The sequence below is a fragment of the Lissotriton vulgaris genome, chromosome 4_1 (assembly GCF_964263255.1).
Source record: "Lissotriton vulgaris chromosome 4_1, aLisVul1.2, whole genome shotgun sequence".
Taxonomy (NCBI): domain Eukaryota; kingdom Metazoa; phylum Chordata; class Amphibia; order Caudata; family Salamandridae; genus Lissotriton; species Lissotriton vulgaris.
The window spans coordinates 771,314,147-771,340,848 of NC_141691.1; the positions used below are offsets into that span (position 1 = coordinate 771,314,147).

Consider the following 26,702-nt stretch of genomic DNA (forward strand, 5'->3'; position numbering starts at 1 on the left):
CTGCCCGATTGCCCAAGTTGTGGTGAATAAACATACCTTTGGACAGTTTCAATTACAAAGGGGTACCAGGCAGGAGTGTCCCCTATCGCCCATAATTTTCGCCATGGTACTGGAGCTATTTGCGATTTGGGTGAGGAGGATCCCATGATCCATGGTCTGAAATGGACGGAGAACCACGAGGACCGCATCTCGCGGTACGCAATGATATCCTCTTATATATTGCCTCACCATCATCGACCCTCCGCTGAGTCATCCATATCTTCCACATATTTGGCACTTATTCTGGGTACATAATTAATTGGACCAAATCTCAACTATACATACTATGGGGGACACCACCATGCAGTCCAAGGGGGTATGACACCCCGGTGGCATCAAGGGGCTTCCACTACTTGGGCATATATACCACAACTAACCCAGCCCTATTTTATGATGCGAACCTACTTGAACCTCTGACCCTCTTCCGAGCCGATGTCAAGCACTGGCGCTCTCTCCCCCTAACTCTCTTAGGTCGCGCTGCCCTTTTCAAGATGCTGGCACTACTGCGCTTCGTTTACGTGTTACAAAACACCCCCAATAAAATCCCAGACTCCTATTTCAAGATTATCGACAATGCCGTGCCTGCCCTGCTGTGGGATGGCCGGGCCCCGCGGATTGCTCTGAAAAAACTAACGGCGGGATTGTATGAAGGGGGCATTGCATTAACTAATATCATGCTTTATTATTAGGCGTCCCAACGGGTCGCGATTAACAGATGGGCACACGGTTGACATGACAACCCGAAATTTCGCAATGACTGGTGGCTCATGGGACAGGGAGGATAAAACAGAGGACTATACTCGCACCCTCGGACATTGCACCTTACTGGGCCCACGGCGTGCATAATCGCTACGTGGCATGGAGTCAATACGCAACTAGCTTGGCATAACAACATTACATGTGCTACATCGCTCTTGGAGCCCAAATTCTTGGGTCGCCTGAGCACCTGTCCTGGGTTTGATAAGTGGGATTTGATTGGCATTTCAACAGTGGGGGACGTATGGACAATAGGGAGATAGGCCACTTTCACAGACCTTCAGCAGAATTATCAACTTGCACAGACTTAAACATTCCAGTACTTGGAGATCAGCCACGCAATCAAAGCAGTGCTGCCCAGAGCTGATTCACTCCCTGCGGCCTCTCCACTGGAGGATAAGTGGCTGCTAGATCCCTTGAACACAAAAGCCATATCTCTCACGTATAAAAAGTTAATAAACAATTGTCCGGACCTCTTGGTGTGCCTGCAGCAACAATGGTAGTCAGATTTAGGTGCTATTGAGGATGACGATTGGCGAGACGCTTTGGCCTCCCCAGAGAGGTGGCCATCCCCATGAGACTGCGCCTGTTCCAACTGAAGGTCCAACATCGAGTTTACCTTGATGCCGGTGTCTTGGTCAAAATGGGTAGGCGAGAGGCGTGGCTAGCAGCCGGCCACCTGGCTGCTTGCTGAGAAGGCTCCGGTGAAGGGGTGCCCTTCTCAATCAATCCGTGCACTTATCCTGCGTGATTATGAAAGGCGGGGGCTCCCGCGGACGTAGGTGATCGAGGGGCACCGGCGGAAGTGGTTCCGGTCACAATCCGACGACAGGAACCGAGGTCTGCTGCGACTACACGGTGACGGCCTGCTCCTTCCCCAAAAGCCGGGGCCTCGATTTTGGCACGCACCCGAGCGGACTCCGGGGAGGCGGCGCGGCCGATACGGGGGTGGGACCGCCCACGGCCCATCCATCTGCGGCGGCGGGAGACCCACATCAACACGGAGGCGTCAGCGGAGCTGCGGCGCCAGCCGCTATACTTTATAGTCCGAGGGCTCCCACCGGGAGAGCGGGGCCCACGTGTGGGGAAGCCGGGGCCTGGATTGGCTGGGTTCGCCGGGCCCTCTCCACACGGGGGCGCGGTGAGAGACAGAGAACGAGTCCAAGTGGCAGGGTCACTGTGGAGTGTGCACCCCCCCCCACCCCAACCCCACCCCCGGCAGCATTTCCCGAGCCTGCTGGCCCTCTTGCTGATCTCAAAAGTAAGGACTTGGATTGCGGGGAGAATATTTGATTGTGAAGCCTACAGACTGCATTGAAACCGGTGCCTGGCTCTTTGGCCCGCATTGAAGCCCCCCTCCGGGGCTCTGGAGACGGACTGCAACTGGTCAGGGGCGCTCACACTGTGGCCCCCCCACACCCCTGGCACCGGAATTGAGGACTCATTGATCCTTCGGGAACAGTACATTATCGCTGGCAGGAGAGACCTGGGTTGCCAGCCGACCACTATCCTGGTGTGATTGCTGACCCCTGGGTAATACGACCGAAGATCAGGGCAAATAGGCGATACTGCGTCGTCCCCCCCCCCCCCCCCCCCCCCCCCCCCCCCCCCTGTTAACGCATCTGCCGGGGATCCTGTGGAGAGTGCGACACAGCAAGCGGAGGGCCGGCACTCTTCAGAAGAACGCAAACCGCATGCAACTCCATAGCACCGGGCGGCGTAACGCGGCAGACCCCACAGACGACCCTAAACAACGCCATGGCGGGCAGAGGCCCCAGGAATCAAAATGTACAAGCCGAGCTGGATAAATACGCCTATGCGAAGGATTTTCCACCGTTGCCGGAGGGGAAGGACTCCTCTGGGAGGGCTACGGGAGCCGATACTTCCAAAAAAGTGACTCTGGAGGACATAATGGCAGCGCTCACCAGCGTGCAAACCACGTGGGTTCTATCTCCGCCGATGTGTCCTTACTGCGAGCAGACTTTCAGAAAATAACCACCAGAGTTATGGAGGTTGAGCAGGCCACAAAGACCTTGACTATAGACACGGCTGCATTACAGAAAACTGTCTCACGACTCGAAACGGAGAACAAAATACTGGCCGAGAAACTCGACGACCAGGAAGGGCGCTCGCGCAGAAATAGCGTACTCATTCTGGGAATTCCGGAGACTGAAGGTACCCAGGCAATGGATTTATATGTGGAGGATCTGATACAAACCAGACTGCAACCAAAGGGGCTCTCCACCTTCTTTTCTGTGGAGCGGGCGCATAGAGTACCAGGTGGAAGGCCCAAACCAGGGGCGCCCCCCAGGCCGGTGCTTGCGCGCCTGTTCAATTTCCGAGACAGAAATGTCATCCTCCAGATTGCGCGAATCTCCCCACAGATTCATTTACACAACTCCTCAATCTCCTTCTTCCCTGACTATACTGCGGCGGTTTCACTGCACCATCGCAGTTTCTTGGAGTTCAAAAAGGCATTGAGAGCCAGAGAGGTGCCCTTCTCGATGTTATTTACAGCAAAACTGAGAGTTGCGGCTGAAGGGAAGACGTGGTTCTTCTAGACACCTGAGGAGGCATACGACTGGCTTAAGGGATGGAGGAAAGCGGAGGGACCCCGTCACGGAAACAGAGGGCAACGCCGTCGGACCGACGACGAAGAAGCAGACAGCCAGGAACATCAACAACCCGAAGAGGACAATTCGCAGAGGGTGGACGCAGACGACCTCGGCAAGGGATGAACCGGTCCTGCAGAAAGCGAACTGTAACGAGGACACCTGTTTGTAAATAACATTACGTACAAGCCGACTCTGGACGCCGGGCTGAAGCGGGCCCTGCTGGAAAGGGAGGATTACACTCTTCCTGGACTTCTTACCCCTTTCAGGCAAGTACACTGTTTTGGTTTGGGATGGAGCACTCTGCTATGTTGGGGTGGCGGGCAGTTCGAAGTCCGTCGGGCAGGGAGGCAGGGAGGAGGGTTGGTCTTTGGGGCTGGGTAATTAAGGTTTTTTGTTTCTTTGTTTTGGTTCATATCGGAAAAGGCACTATAGCGTGGTATGTACAGCCTGATTGGTCCTTACATGACATGACTGGGTTACAAACTCCATATACTTCCCATGACTCTAATGGCGGCAGACACCCCTCTCCCTAACGCCCAAGCAGAGGCCCCTGTGGTCCCAGTAGCCCCGCTCACGTGGAATGTACACGGATTGGCGGACAAAATTAAAAGGGGGTTGGTACTACGGGCCTTGAAATGTCAAGCTCCCACACTGGCACTCCTGCAGGAAACCCACCTCACAGGCGCGGCATGGATGGATAGATGGGGGTTCAGGATGCTGGTGCACTCAGAGTTTTCTTCAGGGTCCAGAGGAACGGGTATCCTGCTGCGAAAAAACTCTCCCTTTATAGTACTACAAACAAGACATGATGATCAGGGGAGGTTTGCTGCACTGCAGGGTCAGTGGGAGGGTAGACTCATCAATGTGGTGTCAGTATACATCCCCCCTGCGCTGCACACGGTGGCATTCCCGACCCTCAGTTAATTTTTTCTGTCTTTGCCAGAAGGTGACCTTCTTATTGGGGGGGATTTTAACGCAACGATGGATGCCAGCGTAGACCGGCACCCAGTGAAGACCTTGACAGCAGGGGTCTCCCGCTTACAGAGCTTCTCAGAAGCGTTGGGACTGGTAGATGCATGGAGACACAAGCACCCAGTAGCAAAACAATACACATTTCACTCCACTGTGCACAACAGTTTGTCGAGGATAGATTACTTCCTGACCTCAGAGTCCAGTCTACAACATATAGAAAACATTGATATTGGGCCCAGGGGTGTCTCTGACCATTCGCCAGTTGTATTAGTTTACTCTTCCCATCACACTTCCCGCAAGCGACTTTACCCAATTTATCCAGGGTACCTACAGGTCCCGCTGGTGCGAAAGGAACTCCGTAGGTCCACCAAATACTTCTTTACCGAGAACGTGGCCTCGGTTAGCTCCCCAGCTATCCTGTGGGAGGCCTATAAGACAGTTCTCAGGGGACAAGCTATAGCCTCCATCACAGGACACAAGCGTAAGAAGCAACGAGACCTCGTAACCTTAAAACAGGAGTTGCAAGCAGCAGACACCGAGCATATGACTGACCCAACACTCGCTTCCGCACACACCCTTCACTTAAAACAACAACAATATAGGGAACACCTTAGGAACGAGACGATGATAGCCCTACGGCAACCAGACACAAAATCTATGATGTAGGAGATAAAGCAGGGAAGTTATTGGCCTGGTTGGATAGACGGGAGCGTGGCACCAGGACTATAGCGCAACTGCGGACTGCCGAGGGCCATCTCACGACAGACCCAGGGGACATAGCACATGCGCTAGCAGGACATATCCGGGCGGTATGCACTTCATCCTCGATTACATCAGAGGCTGAGGCACCGTCTTTTCTACAAGACATAGCAATGCCTGGACTCGCACCAGAAGCCTCTTTGGAGCTTGAGGCCGAGCTTGCGGCAGAAGAGATACGCGCTGCTATCAAATCGTTACAGCTATACAAACTTATGGCAGACACTCTCTGCCCACACCTACTTGATATGTTCAATGATAGTCTGAAGAGGGGGCAGCTGCCTTTGGATCAAAGAATGGCCACGATTGTGGCTATTCTGAAGCCCGGGAAGCCACAGTCTGAATGTCTCTCCTATCGCCCAATCTCGCTACTCAATGCGGAAGCAAAAATACTAGCCAAAGTGCTCTCAAATAGATTAGAATCGCACCTTCCAAATTTAATTCACCCGGATCAATGAGGCTTTATGCCGCACAGAAATACTCGAGCTTACCCTCCCATTCTCACTCCGAGGCCTGGATTAGTCAGCTGGGGGACTTCTTCATAAATAAAATTAAGTGCATTCAGGACACTTTCCCAGGCGCCGGCATTGGTCCATCTGCTAGTCAACGGGCCACCCTCCCCTCGTCTTCTGATGAGAGGAGTACAGTCCTTTCGGATTTCCCTTCCCTATCCGTAACTTCCTCCCTTGATCTTCTCTCCCGGCTGCAATCTGGCTCGCCGTTGGATCCTTGCCCAGTGAAATGTCTAGGAAAAATAGCGCCTGCAATTAACAGCTTGCTTAATCCGCTGCTCAATCTCTCCTTGACCACGGGCGAAGTTCCTTCGGCCTGGAAACATGCTCTGATCCTGCCACTACTCAAAAAGCCCACTTTGGATCCTCTTGTCCATGCTAACTACAGGCCGCTCTCCCTTCTCCCTGCTCTGGCAAAGGTGATCGAGAAACATGTACAGCTATCTATTTCCAACTATATAGAGAGCAATAACATCTTACATGATTCCCAATCGGGCTTCCGTGCTAACTATAGCACGGATACAGCTTTGCTCGAGATCACCGATGCCATCAGAGAGACGCTTGATCTGGGGGGGGAAGGTTATTCTGGTTATGCTGGACTTGTCGGCGGCGTTTGACACCGTCCCCCATGCCGGTCTCCTTTCTAGACTCTGGGAGATCGGTTTCGTGGGACGGTGTGGAACTGGTTTAAATCCTTTCTGACCGGCGACAAGTGATCTGGGCACCTCCGTTCTCCGCGGAAATGCCGGGTCCCTCAGGGGTCTATCCTGAGCCCCACCCTTTTTAATATTTATATGGCCCCTCTGGCGGCGGTAGCGGAGTCCTTTGATGCCCGGATCATATCCTATGCTGATGACACCCAGCTCCTTTTTACATCTAAAAAGGGAGAGGCTTTTGATGGTGGCCTGATCAGGGAATGCCTGGGTGCGGTCTTCGACTGGTTTCGGCGGCACAGTCTGAAGTGCAACTCGATAAGTCGGAGCTGCTTCTTTTTTCGGTTGTCCGCCGGATCCCAGTTGGAAGACCTGGTGGCCCCAGGACATGTTTCCGCCTGACGTGGCCTCTGTGAAGGCCAAAAACCTTGGTGTGCAATGTGATGACAGCCTTTCTTTCGGACCCCAGATCATCGGTCAGTCTGGGAAATGCTTTGGCATTTTGAAAATGCTTCTGAAGTTTCTTCCTTTGCTGTCTCTGCAGCACAAAAAAATCATAGTGCAGTCTCTAATTGGCTCGCGACTGGATTACGCGAATGCCCTGTATATCGGGCTGCCGAAATACCTGTTGGCCCGTTGCAGATTGTGCAGAACTCGGCTGCAAGAGCCATTTTTGGTCTCCCACGCAGGGCAAAAGCCTCAGACTACTAAAGAGATTGCACTGGCTGCCTATTGCTAAAAGAATCACCTTTAAGGTGTTGACCTTGGCTTTTAAGGCCCTCCATTCTATTTGCCCAAAGTATATGGAGAAGCGCTTGGCTTTTTATGTCCCGAGGAGGACGCTCCGGTCGGCCTTGTTGGCCAAAGCCGTCGTTCCCCCGGTTAGACTTGCCCGGATCGGAGGGCGTTCCTTCCGATATTTGGCCCTGCGCTGCTGGAATGAGCTACCTGTCTCCTTAAGAAAGTCAAATAGTCTTCTTGCTTTCAGAAAGGAGCTGAAAACCTGGCTCTATTCAGTTTGATCCTCTTGTGGGGCCTCTGTGAGTGTTCTCCTCTACAGTTCTCTTTGCCAAAGCGCCGGGACACCCCCTGGGGTAGCCGTGCGCTATAAAAGAGACCCAAACATAACATAACATCTCAGGCGCCTTTATAGCTCGTTGGCTCGGACGCATGTCCTATCGGAACCGTCGGCGGTCCTTTCCCTTGACGTGAGAATGGCCTTTGACATGGTGGAATGGGCCTACCTTTTTGCGGCGCTTCCGCACTTGGGCTTTGGCCCAAAGTTTTGTGCGTGGATCCGGCTCCTTTACACCAAACCGGTGACGGTGAATGGGCATCTATCGGAAGCTATACCGCTGGCAAGAGGGACCCGACAAGGCTGCCCTTTATCGCCGCTTCTTTTCGCGCTGGTATTAGAGCCCCTGGTGGCGCGGCTTAGGGGGACCCCTCTTCTGCGAGGTATCAAATGGGCAGAGGGATGGAAGGACCGAGTTTCCCTCAACGCTGATGATATTCTGGTGTATCTTACAGACCCAGAAAGCGCTCTACCAGTACTCCATGAGATTTGCGACACTTTTGGGACAGTTTCTGGATATACTATAAACTGGTCTAAATCAGTTCTGTACATACTTAAGGGACCGATGCCGCGACTTCCCCCGGACTGTCCACAAGACTCTTTTAAGTACCTGGGCATTCATATAACGAAGGATCCCGCGGCCTTCTTCGCCAAAAACCTGGCACCCCCCTTGGAGCGCTTACGAAGAGAGGCGGCGCACTGGGAATCTCTACCCCTGACGCTGCTGGGAAAAACGGCTTTATTTAAAATGATGGCCCTGCCCCCGTTTTTATATGTGCTAGAAAACACGCCGTTTCCGGTACCCTTAAAATATTTTAAACAAATAGCAGTGCTGGTGTCCACGCTCCTGTGGGGTAGCAGGCCGGCTCGCATTGCGCAGGCAAAGTTGCACCACAGTTGGTACGACGGTGGCATTGCACTTCCCAGCATACACTTATATTACTGGGCGGCGCACCTTAAAATTATCAACCAATGGATACATGCCTCTCAGGCAGAGCCCGCATACAAGGCGGATAGGGCGCAGCTAGGCACGGACAATATGATGGCGGCCCTGTATAATAGGAGACAGGCGATGAAGCTAGAGGGCCCGACCAAACACACAGCCATGCTATGGTACGCAGCGCAAGTGCGTTTGGGGTGGAGGGAGACCGTCACCAAACGTACCCCTCTTTGGGGACGCAAAGCAGTTAGGGACACTTAGGAATAGCAGGGGCTTTGAACACTGGGACAACATAGGTATATCCACAGTGGGCGACCTATGGGACAAGGGGACGGTCATCCCATTTGCTCAGCTTAGACGACAATACAAGCTTGCACCTACCGAAACATTCCGCTACATACAAATTTGCCATGCACTCCTGGCAGTACTACCACAAGATGTAGACATACCTGAGGCTTCTCCCCTAGAAGACAGGTTACCTACAGATTTTATGCCTAAACGGTCCACATCATTCACATATCGCAAACTGGTTAATAACCTACCAGATCCCACTGCAACATTAAAAGATAGGAGGACCACAGACATTGGAGCCATGGACGAGACAGAATTGCAGGAGGCACTAGCCTCGCCTACGGAGGTGGGGATTCCGGCAAGACTCCAGCTTGTCCAACTCAAAATCCTACACCGCTCCTACCTCACCAGGAGCACGCTTCATAAAATAGGCAGGGCACAGCATCCATACTGCCTTAGGGGATGCGGGGAAGAGGGCTCCTTTTTTCATACAATCTGGGATTGCCCACTGATAACTGACTACTGGCGTAAGGTCCTGCGAACAATATCCCAGACTGTGAGTGTCTCTTTGCTGCCTGAGCCACGCTGATGCCTTCTAAATATATGGGAATCTAATGACTTGTCACGACAAGGACAAACATGGGCGACATTGGGCCTCATGGTAGCTAAATGGAACATAGCGCAGAAATGGGGGGCCACTGAATTACCCTCGTTGGAGAGTTGGTGTAGGGACATGGACGTCAAAATGATAACTGGAGAGGACTGTCTATATAAATCGGAGATGCCCCCGAAAGTGGACCAAAATATGGGCTGCCTGGAACGCTTTTAGGGGGAGATTTGCGACCCAATTCCTGAATCTGAAGGCGAAAGTACAGATGATGAATCCGGGGACGACTAAAGCAGTGGGTTGGGGAGAGTGCATTTTGGCTTACACCGTGACTGCCTGGGGAGGGACTAGGGAAGATGAGAATATATGTCAAGATCGTTTTAAATTTAATGTAACCTTGGATTATGTACATGCTAATTGTCTCACCGATGTTTTGTACAAAATTAATAAAAACATTAAAAAAAAATGGGTAGGCGAGTTGCCCCCCTGTGCCTTAAACAATGCCGACAGTTGTGCAATCATATTGGACGATATCACTTCACAAATGGAAAGGGCGGGGGTAGGACTCTGAAGGCCTCCCCAAAACTTTGCCTACTAATTGTCTGGGACACCACCGACCTCACACAGCATGGGCCTCGTTTGGATGGGCCATTGCAAAACGCAACATAGTGCAGAAGTGGGGTGTGGGTGTGGTTCCCAGAGTCCGTGACTGGGCAGTCGACATGGATAGAACCATAATTGCTGAAAAAGATGTCTTCAAATAAAGGGGTGCCCTAAGAAATAGGACCGCAAGTGGGGTAGATGGAATAAATACAGGGGGGATATATGTCTGTCTCCAACGATTGAACTACGACGTGAAAGAATGAATCTTGATAATGTGTCTGATATCGATAGTCCACCTTGAAGCTGGGTAATGTTATATTATTGCTTGATTGTTGACCAGTTCTCACAAAACATGACCTGAATGCACTGCTGTTTTATGTTTTTGATCAATAAAAGGTTTTTAAAAAAAAAAGATGAGGGTTTGCAGATACTGAGACTCTAGTCAGGGAGGATCCAAGATATCTTAATTTGGCTAAGGATCCTATAGTCCTGCAGGCAAATATACATTTTATAATTTCATTTTAATAGAGGGACCCCTGTTGACTGAGTGTGGGAGTCAGGATGTGCTCACCCTTTCCCCTTATGCCTTATTTTTCCAATAATGGAATTTCTGTTATTTTTCCCAACTGCTTTGTGTAATAGTGCCCACTACAGAGATTTTAATGTGACAGCCCAGTCAGAGTGCACAGATTCACAGATACAGTTTGGACAATGGTTGCAAAAGCTCCTGCCTCCAATGTTGTGCCTCTTTGGGTTTTAAATTAATCCCTTAGGGAATTCGTAAATTTAGGGAGTATCAGTAAATAAACAATCACAATATCTCAAATGTAGGGCTTTGAACCGAGTCTGACTCCTTTTTAAAACGCTAATTTCTCACAAACTATCAAACTGATTTATGCCAAATCAGCAAATGCACACCTCTGTGTAAAGTTGGTTTTTGCTGCAGTTCAATGCAGTTTCCTGTGGAAGTTAAAATGGAAAACGCTCATTTTCTAAGACCCTCCCTCCCCGTCACTTTTATTTTTTAAATACCTGAAGGTATCTGCGCAAACCTTGACATGCCAAAACGTGGCCATTTTTTCTATTTGATTGGAACGTTTTATGCAGATTCATTAAATGTGGCCAAAGTTACAATCATATCAGAGCTCGCCATTTCAATGAAAACTCTTTGACTAATGAGTCTCTGTCACCGACTTTGTAGCATATATTTGTGGAAGTAACTAATATGTAGGGAATTCTAATAATTCTCCGTACAATAAAGTATGTCATTTTGGCACATTATATCAGCATTCTTTATTTCATAGTCCTCGTTTGTTTTTCTTCACAGATTATTACAGGCACATCTGAATTCTCTACTGAACAATAGAACTGGACTCAGGATATTCTTCCCACTGTGTGGCAAAGCTGTTGACATGAAGTGGTAATAAAATATTATCTATTTTCACATACTCTTAATAATCTGTGCTCCGCCTTCTGCTTGAATTATCATTAATACTTGATTTAGGTTTGTTCTAACAGCATGAACCAGAATTTGGTGTAAACTTTCTACTGTATTTTTTTAATCTGGTTACATATGAGTGTTAGAAATGGGGGTCTCTAGTTGGCATAGGTAGGTACCTTTGTCCAAGTAGGAACCTTTCTTCCTAGTCAGGATAAGGGAGTTACACTGCTGAAATAAACCCTGCTCACCCCCTTGCTGGCTTTTCACCAGCAGTCAGGCTTATCTCAGAGGCAGTGTATACAGTGAAAACACAACCAACGGACACCACTCCAGTTTTAGAGAAATATCAAATATTTAATATACTTAATACAAGACCAAAACGATAAAAATCCACATTACAGTACTTAAAAAGGTATACTTTGCAAGAATATTCGAAAAATACAGTTCCTTGAATTCTGTAGCTCAGTCCGGGTCTACCACAGCGTTGTGAACTACAAAACCAAACAGTTCTGGCTGACCGCAGCATCGCGGGCTAGCTATGGTGTTGGGAAGACCCGCAAAACAGTACCTTTAGAGGTGTAGGGCGTCGGCGACCTCTCGTCGATCTCCAGTGAGCTGGCGTCGGTTCCGAAAGTCGTGCAGGAGTCGTCGGGCCCTTGCAGTCACAAGTGTTGCAGATCGAACTCCCCACTGTTGAAGTCGGGAGCGCCGGCGTCGGGTGCTGCTGTGCAAAGGGCAGCGATGCAACGTGCGTGCCATCAGGTCGCAGTGCAGGCAGTGGCTCTGTGACGTCCTCCAGCGGCACCGGTGAGAGCAGTGCTGCGGTGCGAAGTGATGCAGTGCTCCTCACGGTGCTTGCAGCGTCGCCGTCGTTGCTGAAGCGCTGTCGTCGACAAACTGGAGTTTATGGCACCGGTGTCGTTAGGCCAAGGCTGTGGTGCGGGATGAGGGCGGTGCGTCGTGTAATTTACGAACTGTGCCCTCGAACCATCGTGCAAGCAGCGGCGTCGATATTGGTGTGGTGCGGCGTCGTCAGGTATACCAACGCAGCTTTGTGAAGCGAAGTGCGGTGCCCACAGGTCGCATTGGCTCAGTGGTGGCGTCGTCGGTGAGACCAGGGTTGTGGTGCAGCGGTACCTTCAGGAGACAGAGTCATAAGCGGCGTTGTAGACCGCATTGGGTTGCTTTTTCTTCTGTTGCAGCACAAAACCCACAGTCCCCAGTGCTGATTGCAGAAGAACATGAAGTTTTTGCTGTTCCTGAGACTTCTTGAACAGGGAGGAAGCTCTACCTCGAGTCCTTGGAGAAACTCAATGAAGAATTGCAAAAAGTTCAGTCCAGTCCTTTCACTGCCCAAGACAGAAGTGGCCACTGCAGACCAACACAGCAAAACACTCAGCAAAGTGGTAGCTCCTCCGCATAGTTCCTCCTGCTTTTCTTCTTGGCAGTCTTCTTAGTCCAAAAGAGCTCTAAAGTTCTGAGATCTGAGCCCCAGTATTTATACCCAAAATTGCTTTGTTCTCTCAGGCAGAGAGTGTCTGTGCTTAGTCCAAACCATTTCTGTCCTCTCTGGCCCAGCTTCCTGGCAGGAGGTGGAGACAGCATTGTGGAAGGCAGACTGGGCCCATTCAGGCAAAAGGAAATCTCCTCCCCCTACTCTAAATTCAACTCAGGTCCATTCAGCCCAGCCCTGAGTCATCTAGACCTTCTTGAGCGACTGCTCATACCCAGTCCCTGTCACTCCAAAGCCAGACAGTCAATCCACAAACCCAGCAGAGGCACACAGGATGGCTAAGCAAGAAAATACCTACTTTCTGAAAATTGTATTTTCAAACAAAGAACATAAAAATCATCTTTACTAAAAAAATGCATTTTTACATTCTGAATCCAGGCATACTAAACTCCATTTCCCTATCTTGTCCCAATGGGAAGTTATGCTTATAAGATGTTATAAGTAAAACTCCCATTCCTTTCTATGGGACAGATAGCCTTTGTTGTGGTGAAAAACGAAATACACTGTAATTCACCACTAGGACATGTCACCCACACAGGTACATGTCCTACCTTTGACATACACAGCACCTTGCCCACAAGGGTACCTTGGGCCTACCTTAGGGGTGACTAATATGTACGAAAATGGAATGGTAGGGCCTGGCAAATGGGTGCACTTGCCAAGTGAACATGGCAGTACTAGTCTGCACACAGATACTGCAGTGGCAGATCTGAATTACATTTACAGGCTGCTTATGTGTGTGGCACAATCAGTGCTGCAGTATTTATACCCTAGACTGTAGCAGCATTTGATTTACATACCCTGGGCACACACAGTGCACGGTACTAGGGACTGACTAGTAAATCAAATATGCCATCATGGAAACACCAACTTCTGCAGAAGAGCTTACAACCCCACCTCTAACAGGCAACTCCGTTTTATCTTCCTGTTCTCCTGCAAGGCCCTGGGAGGTCGTAGTTTTGCGCAAGGGTTTGATCGGTAGGATAGATATTACTTGATGATGAGAGACCGGTGGCGCTCTCCGCGCCCAAGGGCTAATTGGATTTTAGACTGGTTTTGCAGCGTTCACTGTTTTGATCCCCCATTGCGCTACCTCAAAGTTCTTGCACTGGACAGCTCTATATATGGTAGGACTTCTTGGTACAACTGGCAGTCCTATTCATGCCACCCGCTTGCAACTGCACCCCACTGTCTGGGCCTGTCTATGGTCTAGTAGGAGCTGACTCCGGTACGCAGATATGCCCTGCTCCTCACCTGGTTGGTTGGCCACTGACCCCTCAATCCTCTGAATGCCCTGGGTACTTCGTATAGGAGGGCCGTGAGCCCTCTCCAATTGTCTTCCCGCTGTCAGATGCTTGGGTGTGGTACCAGTCCCTGGCCCTGATCACGCTCCTCCGGGTCACCAGCTGAATGCTCCAGCCCACCCGCAGGCCCGGGTGGGGGAGCTGTTAGATGCCTGCCTCACAGCTGCTACAGCGGGCCGCAGGGTCCAGAGTCCCTTCCGAGCCAGAATCCACTAGGTTCCGCCACTCCGGCACACCAACGTGTCGAATTCTCAGCTACTCCCAGCAACGACTATGCTCCCCGGGGTCGTGAGCACGGCAGGGCGTGGCTTCACCACGCGACCTGGACCTCGCCTCCTCCGTACCTTCGATCCAGCGTTTGTGCTGTCCCGCCCAAGCCAACACCACGAAAAGGCCCCTCTATGTCTCAAGGTCTTGGGCGCCTTCAGTATTGGTCAATCAGGGTGTATGATTGCCGCTTACCGGCAGGATGTTGAACAGGGCTGAACTGGCTGTAGCGGGCACCGGGTATTTCCCCGATGGGCCGCTATGGTGGGGCCGTTTTTGTTAAAGGGCTGTTTTTGCAGCATATCTGCAATATCGGCTCCTTTAACAAAAACCAGCCGAAATCAGCTCTGGCAAACAGCTCGGCCGCATCCCCAACTCCCCGGGGGGCCAGCTGAGTACTTTGTCATGGCCGGTTTTGGTTCCCAGTCCGGCCCTGATGTTGAAGGATATTGCGGGCCTACGGGAGCCGGGCTAAGGCGTGTCCGCCATGTTGGACCGCTTGGCCACGCCCCCCCTCTATATTTCATCCATTTTTTTTTGTCCTCATGTCACCACCGATTGGCTCCAAATCGACTCGCCCTTTGTATGTTGCCCGATATCGGCTCTGACTCAATCAGATTTACTGGGTTATAAAGCGAATATGCACAGCCCTCCCAGTTTTACTGAATTAAGAGGGTGTAATCATTGAACAGGGAAGTCGTCAGATCTTTAACAATTCCCAGAATCTTCCCCTATTTCTGTCCAGTTCCTTAAAAAAAAAACACAGATCTCTTCCATCCCTGCCACAAACGGGGCCACTGCTTGAGTCCAGAGTTTACAAATTTCTCTCCTTGCTATTAATATTAAAAAAAGGTCAGATGGCAGCAATTCATCTGCAGATCACGTATATCTTTATTCAGCTGACTTATCCCAAACATAATTAAATCAGTGCTACCTCTATGTTAACTACCACAGAGTGAGAGATAGTCTTACCCATTGCTGACCAAAATTCATTCTAACTTTAGACAAGTGGCAAACTATATGCACATCATCTGCCGCTCCGTTGCCGCACCATTTACATGTTAGGTTGCTACTTCCCCTTATCTTTTCCAGCTTTTTAGGAGTCCAGTAGATTCTACGCAAGGTAAAACATTTTTTTTATTAATGCAGCAAGTTTAACCACTAAATAAAGTGTAGTACAAGATACTTGCCATAACTCCGCCATCTCTTCTTCCGCAAGTATAGATCCCATGCGGTGTGTGGTGTTTTCATCTCTGCCTCCTCTGCTGCCAATAGATAGTGATACCAATGTGCCACTTCTCTTTTCCTTGGCACTATATCCTGAAGATCTAGCTCAATTTGTCCAGAAACCACTTACGACCAGATTTGACATTTGAGCAACGTGTTAACTTGATAGATTTTAAATCTAGAAATAGCCCCATTTGTCTTATTGTTCTAGAAGCTCCATGTTAACTTTTGCCCATCGTCCAGCAGCTGCCTCCACCAAATAACTTCTCCCTGCTTCTGAGGTTTCCCCAGACTATCAATTAAACATTCTGGAGTGCCTGAAGAGTCCCATGTAGGGGACAACCTGCTATAGTAAGCTATACCTAGATCTTAACTCGTACCAAGTTCTTGCCGCTGTCTGCAAGTATTTCAATCTGACCTTATTAAAACATTTTGGAGCCCCATATTTGTAAGAAAATCCTTCCTTAGGTAGGCCCACCAACATATTTTTGAACATGACTCCTATTAGGGATACATTGGGATGTAAAGGAAGCATTCTATTGTTTTTAAGTTACAACGCCCAGCAATAAAGCTGTAAATCTGGAAGTCCCAATCCTCCTAGTCCCGCTTTCTGTCTCAACTTTTTCTTTGAAAGACATATTCCTCTGCTAGCCCAGATAAAATACATTATTTTCCCTTGCAGTTTCAGGAGCGTTTTTTTTGTGGTGTAAAGCAACATTATAAAAAAGAAAAGGTAAATTTTGGAAGGATAGATATTTTCACAAGATAAATCCGGCCATAAATCGAAAGCAGAAGATTCTGCCATCTTTTTAATAACCCTTCTATCTCCTTTCCCACTCTCTCAAGATTAAAAGCTGTGATTTTCCCAATGTCTTTAGTTATTTTGACCCCCAAGTATCTCATTTCCTGAATGCTATTTATCTCCCATCTTGATTCCAATGCATTGTTTCAGTTTTTTCTTCATTCGCTGCATATCCTGCCAATGTACCAAATTTCCTCTCCTCAGCCATGAGGTGTGGTACCGCAGATGGTACATCCAAGGTGTAAACCATTAAGTCATGTGCTTAAAGTTAGATCTTCCTGGTATATGCACCAATTTCAAAAGGTTTAATCCCTTCATTTAATCTCAAAATTTGGCAAAAGGTTCTATATAGAGATCAAATAATGCGGGAGAAAGAGGGCAGCCTTGTCTTATCCCACTCTCTATTCTTACTGTAGATGACAAACTATCATTCACTAAAATCGTGGCTGTTGGAGCACTGTAAATTTTAAACATTGTATCTATCACATTTTTACTAGGACCAAAATATCTAGTGTAGTCCTAAAATATCTCCAGTTAACACGGTCGAAAGCTTTTGCCGCATCCAAAGTCACAATCGCGAGGGGAGCCTCTAGCTTTGTAGCTAGGTCTATAGAACCTATCAAGGTATGTTTAAGGTCTCTCATATTCCTCCCTTGTAAAAAAAACCTTTTGATCCTGATGTATCAGTTGCCCCACCACCTTGTTCAGACAGGCCGCAAAGATACTAGTGAAGATCTTATCATCACAATTGAGTAAAGAGATTGGGCGGTATGATTGACAATGTACCGGGTTCTTACCTGGCTTCGGGATTAGGGAAAGTACTTCCTCATTTCGATGAGGGGATGGACATCCCTTCTATCAGTATAGAGTTAAATAACGTAACCCAAATGGGGATGTCTCTTCCCGCAATACAGAGTACAACTCACTGGGAATCCTGTCTAGACTTTCCCTTCTTTTTGCTTTTTTCACCATATGCATTGACCAAAATATAGAGATTGAATTTCTGTAAGCTTGGGGAGCTGTTTTTCTTGGAGCCAACCTTTTATTTCTTCTTCTATGACCTATAAATCTTCTGTGTACAGCCCCTGAAAGAGGTTGGTAAATGCAGCTCTAATTTTATTGGTCTCCTCAACCATCAGGCCCGTCTTCCCATCTATGTTCTTCCCTACATAGCTTTGGTTATTTTTCAACCTTGACTTCCAAGCCAATGTTTCCCACAATATTCTCCTTGTAAAATGTCCCTTGCTCTGCTAACTTCCAATTGCTGCATCATTGCTTCTAAACTTCATTTGCATATCATACAGTGTATCTGACCACTCCTTTCTTTCTCCTTCCTGTAATAGATTGGCCTTTAATAAACCCTCTGTTTTAACTATCGCCGCCTCTAAACTAGTAAAGTCTCTTCTCTTACCCAGTTCCCTGTCAAATTTTTAATAATTCCCCTTAACCAGGACTTGTATGCATCTCATACCAAATGCAGGGGAGCTGACAACAGGTTCCAGGAAAACAATTCCTCTATATTATGCTGTATTTGTGCCATTATCTCGATCTGCAGCATTATTCTTCTATTAACCGTCCATGTCCCAATGCTACAAGTGTCCCTCCTCTCAATTTTTAGAAGAAATGCTGCATGCTCTGACGCATGTATTGGCAGATGGTCTATCCCCACTACCTTCTCCACTTCTTTCCTATCCATGAAGAGGTAATCTAATCTGGAAAAGTGCCCATTCTTCTTACTATGGAATGTATAGTCTCTATAATTCACTCTGCGAAAAACATCACAGACATTGAAATTCTCCAACTTGTCCAATAGGTATGCCCTCAAATTTTGGGGAGGTAATCTGGATCCTCACTGAGGATCTGTCGAGGTCATTATCCAGTAAAACATTGAAATCCCCACCTAAAATAATAGGGGCTTGAAAGTCTATCAGGTTAGAAAAAAGCTGCGTCAATGGGGTGCCATTATCTGTATTTGGGCCATAATAACTTACTAATGTATGTAGTGTGGGGTGTATTTTAATTTTGGTCATTATCCAGCATCCAGCCTCATCTGCTCTGTACCTAGGTAGCTCTGTCCCTGCTTTTACTTTTAATAGTATAGCTATCCCTTTGGTACAGTACATTTGATCTGTGGAGACCCAACTTCCTATCGATCTTTGTTTTGAGAAGAGATCCTTACATTCTTATCTCAGGAGATGCGTTTGCTGGAGCATAATTATTTGGGCATTCTGATGTTTTTAATATTGTGCTATTACTCTCTCCCTTTTTTTTTACCTGTAACCCATTCACATTCCAACATAAAACCGCCAGTTCTTTCTTATTTCCTATTCCTTAATCTTCCTCTTTCCGCACCCCGTTTATTTTACATTCTTAATTGATGATTTCACTCTAAATTTCCTTCCTTGACCTGAGGACAAGACATTTTATTTTATAATTTTTACCCTTTGCTCCCCACCAATAGTGCACACTCCAGTGGAAACCCTCCTTTTGATCTGTGAGGCATCACTACTGCCTACTGAGCTCATGTTGGGGAGTGCCTACATTAGGCCAGCTGATGAGAAACATGGTGGCCGGCTGAAGACTCCGGTCAGACGCTCAGTAGGGGAGTGCCGTTAGATGCACAACTAAAATCTGCACTTCCCGCCACTTGATGCGGTTCCCTTTTTGCCCATAGTAGATGTGAGCTAGTCTCCACCTGGTCAATGGTGGCGCCAGGAACGCCACCCTGTGTCGCAGCAGTGGGGGCACTGCACTGCGAGAGCTCCTTGCGGCTCAGAGTACTGCGGCTGTGAGGAGGGGACGTGACTGGAGGGGGCAGAATAAGCACAAGCAACTTTGCTTCCAAACTGGTAGAGGACTGGTAGAGTTGGAGGACCCAGGAATAACACCCATAGGTGAGCTGTATGCAGACTGTTGGTTCAGTTAGAGATCCACCTCTAAAAAGGACCATAACAAATTTGGCAAACGCAGTATTACTAAAGAGGAAACAAAGTAGTTTGGTTTTAAAGTCCCAGAAAATTACCCCTTCACTCAGATCAAATTTCAAGGTCAGGACTAATGCAAGAAGTGGTGAGGAAAGTATGGAAAGTAAAAGCTCACCCCTGAACAGAGATATTCAGAGAGCAGAGTGAATTTACGGAGCGAAGTAAAGATCATAGACCCGGGAGACCCTCGTACTTCCCTAGTACACCCAGCGGTTAAAACACAAAACATATTTTTGGCCCTGAATATGGAGGAATTAAACCCCGGGGGTGGAGGAGCCACTGGGGAGTAGCACAATGGGATTGATGGAACCCCAAGTTCTGAGGGTGCGGGTATGGACGCCAGTAATTCAAAGAGCTGTGGCACGGTCCAAGAGATGCTTGGCCGCCTAACCCAAGAAATCAAACAGCGCTTTAATACCTGTGAGGAAAATCAAAAAGAAATACAGGAAACATGTTCTAGTCTGGAAGGGGAGATAAAAGGTCTAACCCTACAAACACAGGAGTGTGGACTACAGGATTTACAGATTAAAGTTCAAACGAATACTCAAGAGGTGGTACGTCTGAAGCAGAGAGAAAGGATACTAACAGAAAAACTTGAAAGGCTGGAAAATAATGGCAGGAGAAATAATCTCAGAAGTTTGGGTGTGGCTGAAAGGTTGGAAGGATCTGATTTCAAAACATTTAAGTCTACTGAAACGCTCCTTCTGCAGGAGGTTTTACTGTTAAATCTGGATACTGAAATCCAATGAATACACAGAGATCCCTTTAAATTACACCCTGGACGGAAAAAAACACGAAATATCTTGGTCAACTTTCTATTGTACTCTGTGAAAGGGTTTGTTGGGGGCAACCTATAGGATCAGATTGGATATTTCCAAAAGAAACAGCAAACAGACAGTGGGAGCTGGGAAACAGAATACATATATTGAAAAAAACTGGGAGCATCTGTGCAAATGAGGATCCCCGCTTTTCTAAAGGTGATGTAGTAGAACAGGAAGCATAATTTCTTAGCACGGTTTGACACCCATGAAAGTTATCTGACAAAGCAGACACCCAATATACATTACAATGACATTTTGAGGCTAGCTTTTCTTTCTCAAGTGACACATTTTAAACATTCAAATAACTTATTTTTAGAATTGTCCCATGTGGTACTAAGGATTAGAATAAGTATCCTTTATTTAAAATAAAAAAAAATTAATTAACATTTGTATCATACAGCTTATATGGCATAATTTGCTACAATCAGCATTCCACAGATTACATTTCAAACTTAATGTGTTTAACGTTTCAGTGCTTTTATGGCCCACTCACCATTTTATTAATCTGTCCCCACCCTGACTGGGGGGAGGGGGGGCACGAGAGGTAATTCCAGATGTCTCCATATCCTCTAAGCCCTCTCACAACCCTCAACTTTAAAACTTTGAAAAACTTTCCAGCACCCCCTCTCCCCCCCACACACCTTCTCCCAGTTTTGCAGCGTGAATCTTTCTGGATTCACTATGCTGTGCATTATTCCGCGGTCTAGTGGTTGGGTCCGGAATCGTAGTCTTTTCTTTGTTTTTTTTTTGTAGCCCAGGTGGGCGTCGACGTCCCACCTTTTGGTGTCCGTCCTGTGACGTCGGCGTGCTTCCTGCGGAAGCTCCCACCCTTGGGCGCCATCTTCAGATTCTTTTTTCCGCCGTTGGGTCTGGATCGTTCCCGAGAGGGCTCCAGAGATTTGGGGAAAAGAAGAAGCAAGACTCGAGTTTGGAGAGAAAAAACATCGGAAAAGACGAGGGAAGACTACACCATCGAAAAGGACGACAAAGAAGGGGAAATTTTCGACATTCCTCGACGTCCACAGGAGAATGCGCAATCAGGGGACACCCTGAACGCAGGACATGGACAACACACCATTCAAATTCTGCCGAAACTGCCATCATAAGTACGCGCAGAAGGACCAACACCCAGTCTGTAACCTCTGCCTGCCGGTCGACCACGAAAGCAGAGATTGCAACGCCTGCTCCGCGTTCACCCCGAAGACCCTTCGAGTGAGAGAGAGGCAAAGGATCGCAAACTACACCATGCAGGGCAAGAGCCAACCTCCGTTCCTTCGAGACCTGGGACTCTCGACCAACGAGGAGGATTACGTCGCCGAAGAAGACATCGGCTACACGGTCGCAGAGACCGATAATAAGAAGACTACTGATAAGGTAGGAGAATCGACGACCCAAAAAGGCCCGAAAGACTCTCAACAGTCCACACAAGACTCTCGAAAAATCGAGGCCAAGCCCCCGAAAGCGCCGACGCCGAGAACTTCGGCGTCCGCAGCAGCATCCAGGCCTAGCGGATCCTCTCAGAAGGACTCTGGCGTCGAAGGAGGGCGACCAACCAAAGTCGTCGAAAAGCCTCCAAGAAAAGGAGCGCTCGACTACGAAAATATCCTCGAAGTCGACGACGAAAGACGCAAGACCAGCCTCGACGCCGAAAACAGCGTCGCCGCCGAAAACAATCTCGACGCCGAAACCCATCTCGGCGTCAGCTAGCGCGCCAAAGAGACCGGCACAACCACTCGACGCCGAACAGGCAGAGGAGATAGAAAGAAAGAAGAGGAGACTCGAAGCAGAGATGGAGAACATCCTGCAGCGAAAGAAAGATTTCAAAGAGTAAATGAAATCTTACACAATTCCCTCGAGGCCAAAGTCACCAGAAGTACATGTGGTCGAAGATGAAGAGGAAGATTTCGAAGTAGAACAAGCGTCGGAGACCTTGGAAGATCTGGCATTTCAGGAAGATGATAATGCCTATTACGAGGAGGAGAGAGAGGACGAACAGATGGTGTACCAAGAATCAACATACTCGGATACACAGGAGGTCGAGTGGCAGGACGTCGACGCCGAAAGTCCAGAAGAGGGAGTGGACACATATCCAGCGAGGTCCTCGCCACCGGACGACATCGGGCTCTATAATGAATGCATCAAGAACGCTGCAACAGCGTTCAGGGTCAATTTCGAAGAGGAGGTGCCGAAAGGGGATTTCCTAGTAGAGACACTACTTCCAATGCACACTAGGAGCCAGTACCTGCCAATGCTTGAAAGCATCAAGGGGCAAGGAAGAGAGGCATTGAAGGAGCCTGCTACTTGTAAACCCGTCACGCCAAGGACGGAGAAAAAAATACAAGCACTCCTCAAAGGACCCAGCCTACATACAGGGCACGGTCGCTGCTGACTATTATCACGGCAACAGCAAGATGAAGGGCCAATGTGCCAACTACTTCGGGCCCACCTCCTGATAAAGAGAGCAGAAGGATGAACCTAACAGGAAGGAAGATCGAAAGGAATGCCGCTATGCACTGGCGCATGGCTAATTCCAATGCACTACTCAACAGACACCATTACCAGATCATGGAGGAACTGGGCCAGTTGGTGAAACACCTACCTCAGGAGCACCAACAAAGGGCTTCGCACCTGGTAGAGGAAGGCAAGAACTTGGCAAACTCTTCCCTAAAAACAGCACTGGACGGGGCAGACACGGCCAGCAGGCTTACAATGCTGAGCATCACAGAAAGAAGACAAGCCTGGCTCAGAATATTAGGCTTTAAACCGGAGGTGCAACACTGTGAGAAGTTGGCCTGATATATAATGTTCACTATTCTAGTGAGCACTTTGTATCAGTCCAAACAACCCTTATGGTGATTGGTTGTAAGTCAACCTTATAGACCAGCTATCCTAGTAGCGTGGATACGAGCAGTCTTCGGGCTAAACTCTAGAGGGCGTGTTAAGCCAGCTGTTATACCATCACATATACCCCTTGAACACCAAGTGAAAGGACACCACACAAGTGTTATGAAAATAAACAGTGTATTTATTTAGATCACAACAGCCCTGTGCTCTTTATGAGGACAGGGTACTAAGCACACAACAAAACTCTTATGAAAATACTTTAAGTCGCACAATTTACACAAATGCCCGAGGGGCACGAAAAACCATATACTCTAAAAGTGGAATGCGAAATTACTAGCAGGTAAGTACTGTACTAATAGGCTTTGGAACCGCTAGGACTTGACTACTGAACCTTCAGATTACTAATAGGAGGCCTAGGGGACTCGGGTGCAGAGTGTGCACTCTCACGCGTGATGCGGGACAAAGTCTATGGGAGCTAGTAAAAGCAAAGTTAGTGTTCTTCGGGCGAACCCGACCTGGTAGGAGGAAAACGAAAGTGGATCCTGACCCTTGGCTAGTGAGGCTATGCTGGGGCACCGAAATACAGAAGTTACCTAGCCCAGGGGCTGCAGCTGCATATGTCTCAAAAGACGTCGGGAATCCTCGTAGACGAACCAGGAGCCTGAAGAAAGGAGTTGCTGGCAGGCGACCAGTGAAGATAGTTCGAGTGATCCAAGCCTGGATCGAAGATGGATGACACCTGAAAGCAGAGGGGACCAAGTTCGTGACTACTAGCCAGTAGTCAGGTGGCACCAGGAGGGCACCGGATGGTAGTCACCTCGACTAGGTGAGAGGGCGACGCTGTGCTCTGCAGATCTCACGGACCAGGAGGCGTTGTCGGCGACCAGGATGGAGGTGCGAGCTGTCCCACGATGGATGATGCTGTCGGCGTCGCTGGACCCAGGATTGGGCAACAAAGCCTTGGCAAATTCAAGCCCACGCGGTGGACTCAAAATGGCGTCTGGAGTGGACCAGGAGGGTCCGGGGTGCTCCTCTTTTGGAAGGGAGCAAGGGCCAGTCTGGAGCAACCAGACCAGCAGCAGTGATGTCGTCGGGCGTCGTTAAGAAGGCCACAAGCCAGCGGGCTTGTAGCCAAACAACGCGGTGAGCAGCAAAAAGCAGAAGGGCCCCACGCAGATCGTGGAGATGCTGGGAGGCTGAACTTCGGTGCTGGAGCTGCTCAGGGTCGGGGCTTCTCGGACCCCAAAGCACTCACCAGAGGATCCCTCGGCGGTCGTGCTGGAAAGAAGTCGTGCAGTCTTGAAGATGGCCGGTCCCTCGAGGTCTCGTCGCACCCACGGTTCTCAGCTTAGCTGTAGAGGTGGGTAGAGGTCAGAGGTGCCAGGGAAGCCGGTTCTTGTCGAGCTGGGCAGTCGGATTCCGGAGGAAGGACTTGCAGCAGACCGCAGTGTTCTTAAGATGGTGCCTGCGGATGCAGGGTGACTACTCCTTAGTCACAAGGGAGAATCTTGAAGAAGAAATCTTGAAGTCCTTTCGTAGAACGTCGTGGCTTGATTCCAAAGATGATCTAATTTGGAAGGGTCCCTGCTCCTGCCTTTATCCTAAAGAAAGGGGTGGGTACGCGACTAGGTCATGCCCTAGGGGTGGGACCAGGAAGGGGGGTGGTTACACCCCTCTCCCATGCCGGACTTTCCCCAGGTCAGGGGCTGGTGTGCCCCTGGAACTGGTTCTAGCCGGCAGATGCGTAGTGAGCACCGGGGTGCCACTCTGCAGTCACCTTCCTGTAAAGCCCTGCCTACCCAGGATACACAAAACCCTGTCTGGGATGGTGCTAGCACCGCCCCTGACAGGAAACCCTTTGTCCAAGCTCTCCTCGCTGGAAGGACTCCCAGCAGCAGGAGGTCAGACTCGTGTCTGTGGTGGCAGCATCCATTTTGTGGAGCTGAGGCTTCAGTTAACTTTAACCGGGGTTCACAGTTACATACATGTCGTGTCCCTCTAGAAGGGTGGAATGCTAACCCCGTCGCCAGAATTGGCGAGGGGTTAGTATTCCAATTCGTATAACACCTTACTCGACATGTTTTGATAAAGCAATACCAAAGATAGCATTTAACCGCGAGGATTATAATGCACTTAAGAGTATATGGTATGCGTTATCATGGAACAGCTATTAGGACTTGGTTCCGCAAGCTGCAAACGGGCTCAGCTCATGCCAGAGCACCATTTCACACGATTCCATGCACTCTGCCTTCAGGATTGTTAAGGCCTGCCATAGGAGTGACTGATAGGAATCTGTGTGTCCATTTTTAGGGTTAGATATAGGTATACTATATCTAAAGCAAAGGGTGATTACACCACCTTGCCCCAGCTGTCATGTAGCCAGTTGTGTCAGTTTTAGATGGCCATCCAGGGGTGGCATAATACATGCTTCAGCCCCTGGTAGGCCCTGGGTATACCTATGCCCTGAGTTACAGTGTCTGATAAGGTGGCCCAGTTCCAATTGGAAATGTACCTAAGGTACATGGAATCCATTTTAGAGAGAGAGCAGTGGGCCTGGGGTCCTGAATAGCAGGGCCCCAGGTCAACTAAGTCAGAAAACCAGCAAAACACCAGGAAAAAAGTTGGGGGTAACCATATTCAGGTATCTACCTTCCTACACAACCCCCCCCCCCTCCCCCCCCCCCCCAAACGAAAGGAGATAAGGCTATCCTTGTCAAGGTAAGCCTATATTGCCTGAGTGGCCATATGAGGTGGGACATGCACTGGCATGGTTACCCCCTGTATCATGGTCCACTAAGCAATCCCTCACCCTAAGGGTATCTGAGGGTCTCCACCATAGGGAATCACTACCTGTGGGGTGCTTTGGCAAAGTAAAAGGCTGGTGTGGGAATGGAGCACTGAAGTGAGACTCCACTACTGTTGGGCTCAACTTCCTCCAATCACTATCCACTATATGTGCCTTTCTTTCCAGTACTGAGTTGCTATGAGCTCTCAGGGTCAACCTCTGGCTACCTAAAGCTGGAGGCTGAGTCCCTCTGTTTGGCTTACTGGAGGGACAGGTCAGGTTTGGGGGTTTTAGGCCCCAGGTTTGGCTGTGCCCAGCAGTGTCCAGCTGTGGGAGTTCCCTAACTACTTTTAAGGGGGATCCCTCAGGAGTCTGTTTTATTTTCACTTGGCTAGGTCTACTAGCTTCAGTGATCCTAATCTGTTGATTGGGGAGTTCTTTTGGACAGGGGGCCCTTTGGGGTCCACCACTGGCCTCCCTGACCTCTGCAGCCCTGGGCTGACTGAGGTAGGGTAGAGAGGGGCAGGTTACCTGCTCCAGACTGGGTCCCACCTTGGAAGGGTCCACTGACATCAGGGGCTCTGCCAGGCTAGGCCTGACTATCTCTGGGGCAGTTCCTTCACAAGGGGTCAGATCAGTTCCCTGAGGAGGCTGATCCTTTCCTAGAGTCTGGTGGGAGGGAGATTTCTCTTCCTCCTCAGTGCTCTCTGTCTGAGTGGAGTGATCCATTGTTTCAGGCTTCACAACCTCATTATCTGTTTGAGTAGAGGCTGAGACCATTACAGCCTTGCCAACCTTTTCAGGAGGGCACTCAGTTTGTGTTTGGGCTGTGACTGTCACAGCCCTCCTATCCTGTTCTGGAAAGTCTGTCTGAGCCTGGGCAGTGGCTACCACT

General features: G+C 49.0%; 1 protein-coding gene across 1 annotated transcript in view; it reads left to right on the forward strand.

The window, feature by feature from the left end:
- The window catches only part of LOC147722574 (putative thiopurine S-methyltransferase), a 305,879-nt gene that overhangs the window by 110,192 nt on the left and 168,985 nt on the right, over positions 1-26,702 (forward strand). The window contains exon 3 of the mRNA XM_086965108.1: positions 11,147-11,239. Coding sequence (XP_086821234.1) covers positions 11,147-11,239 — 93 coding nt within the window. The remainder of the gene's footprint in view (positions 1-11,146; positions 11,240-26,702) is intronic.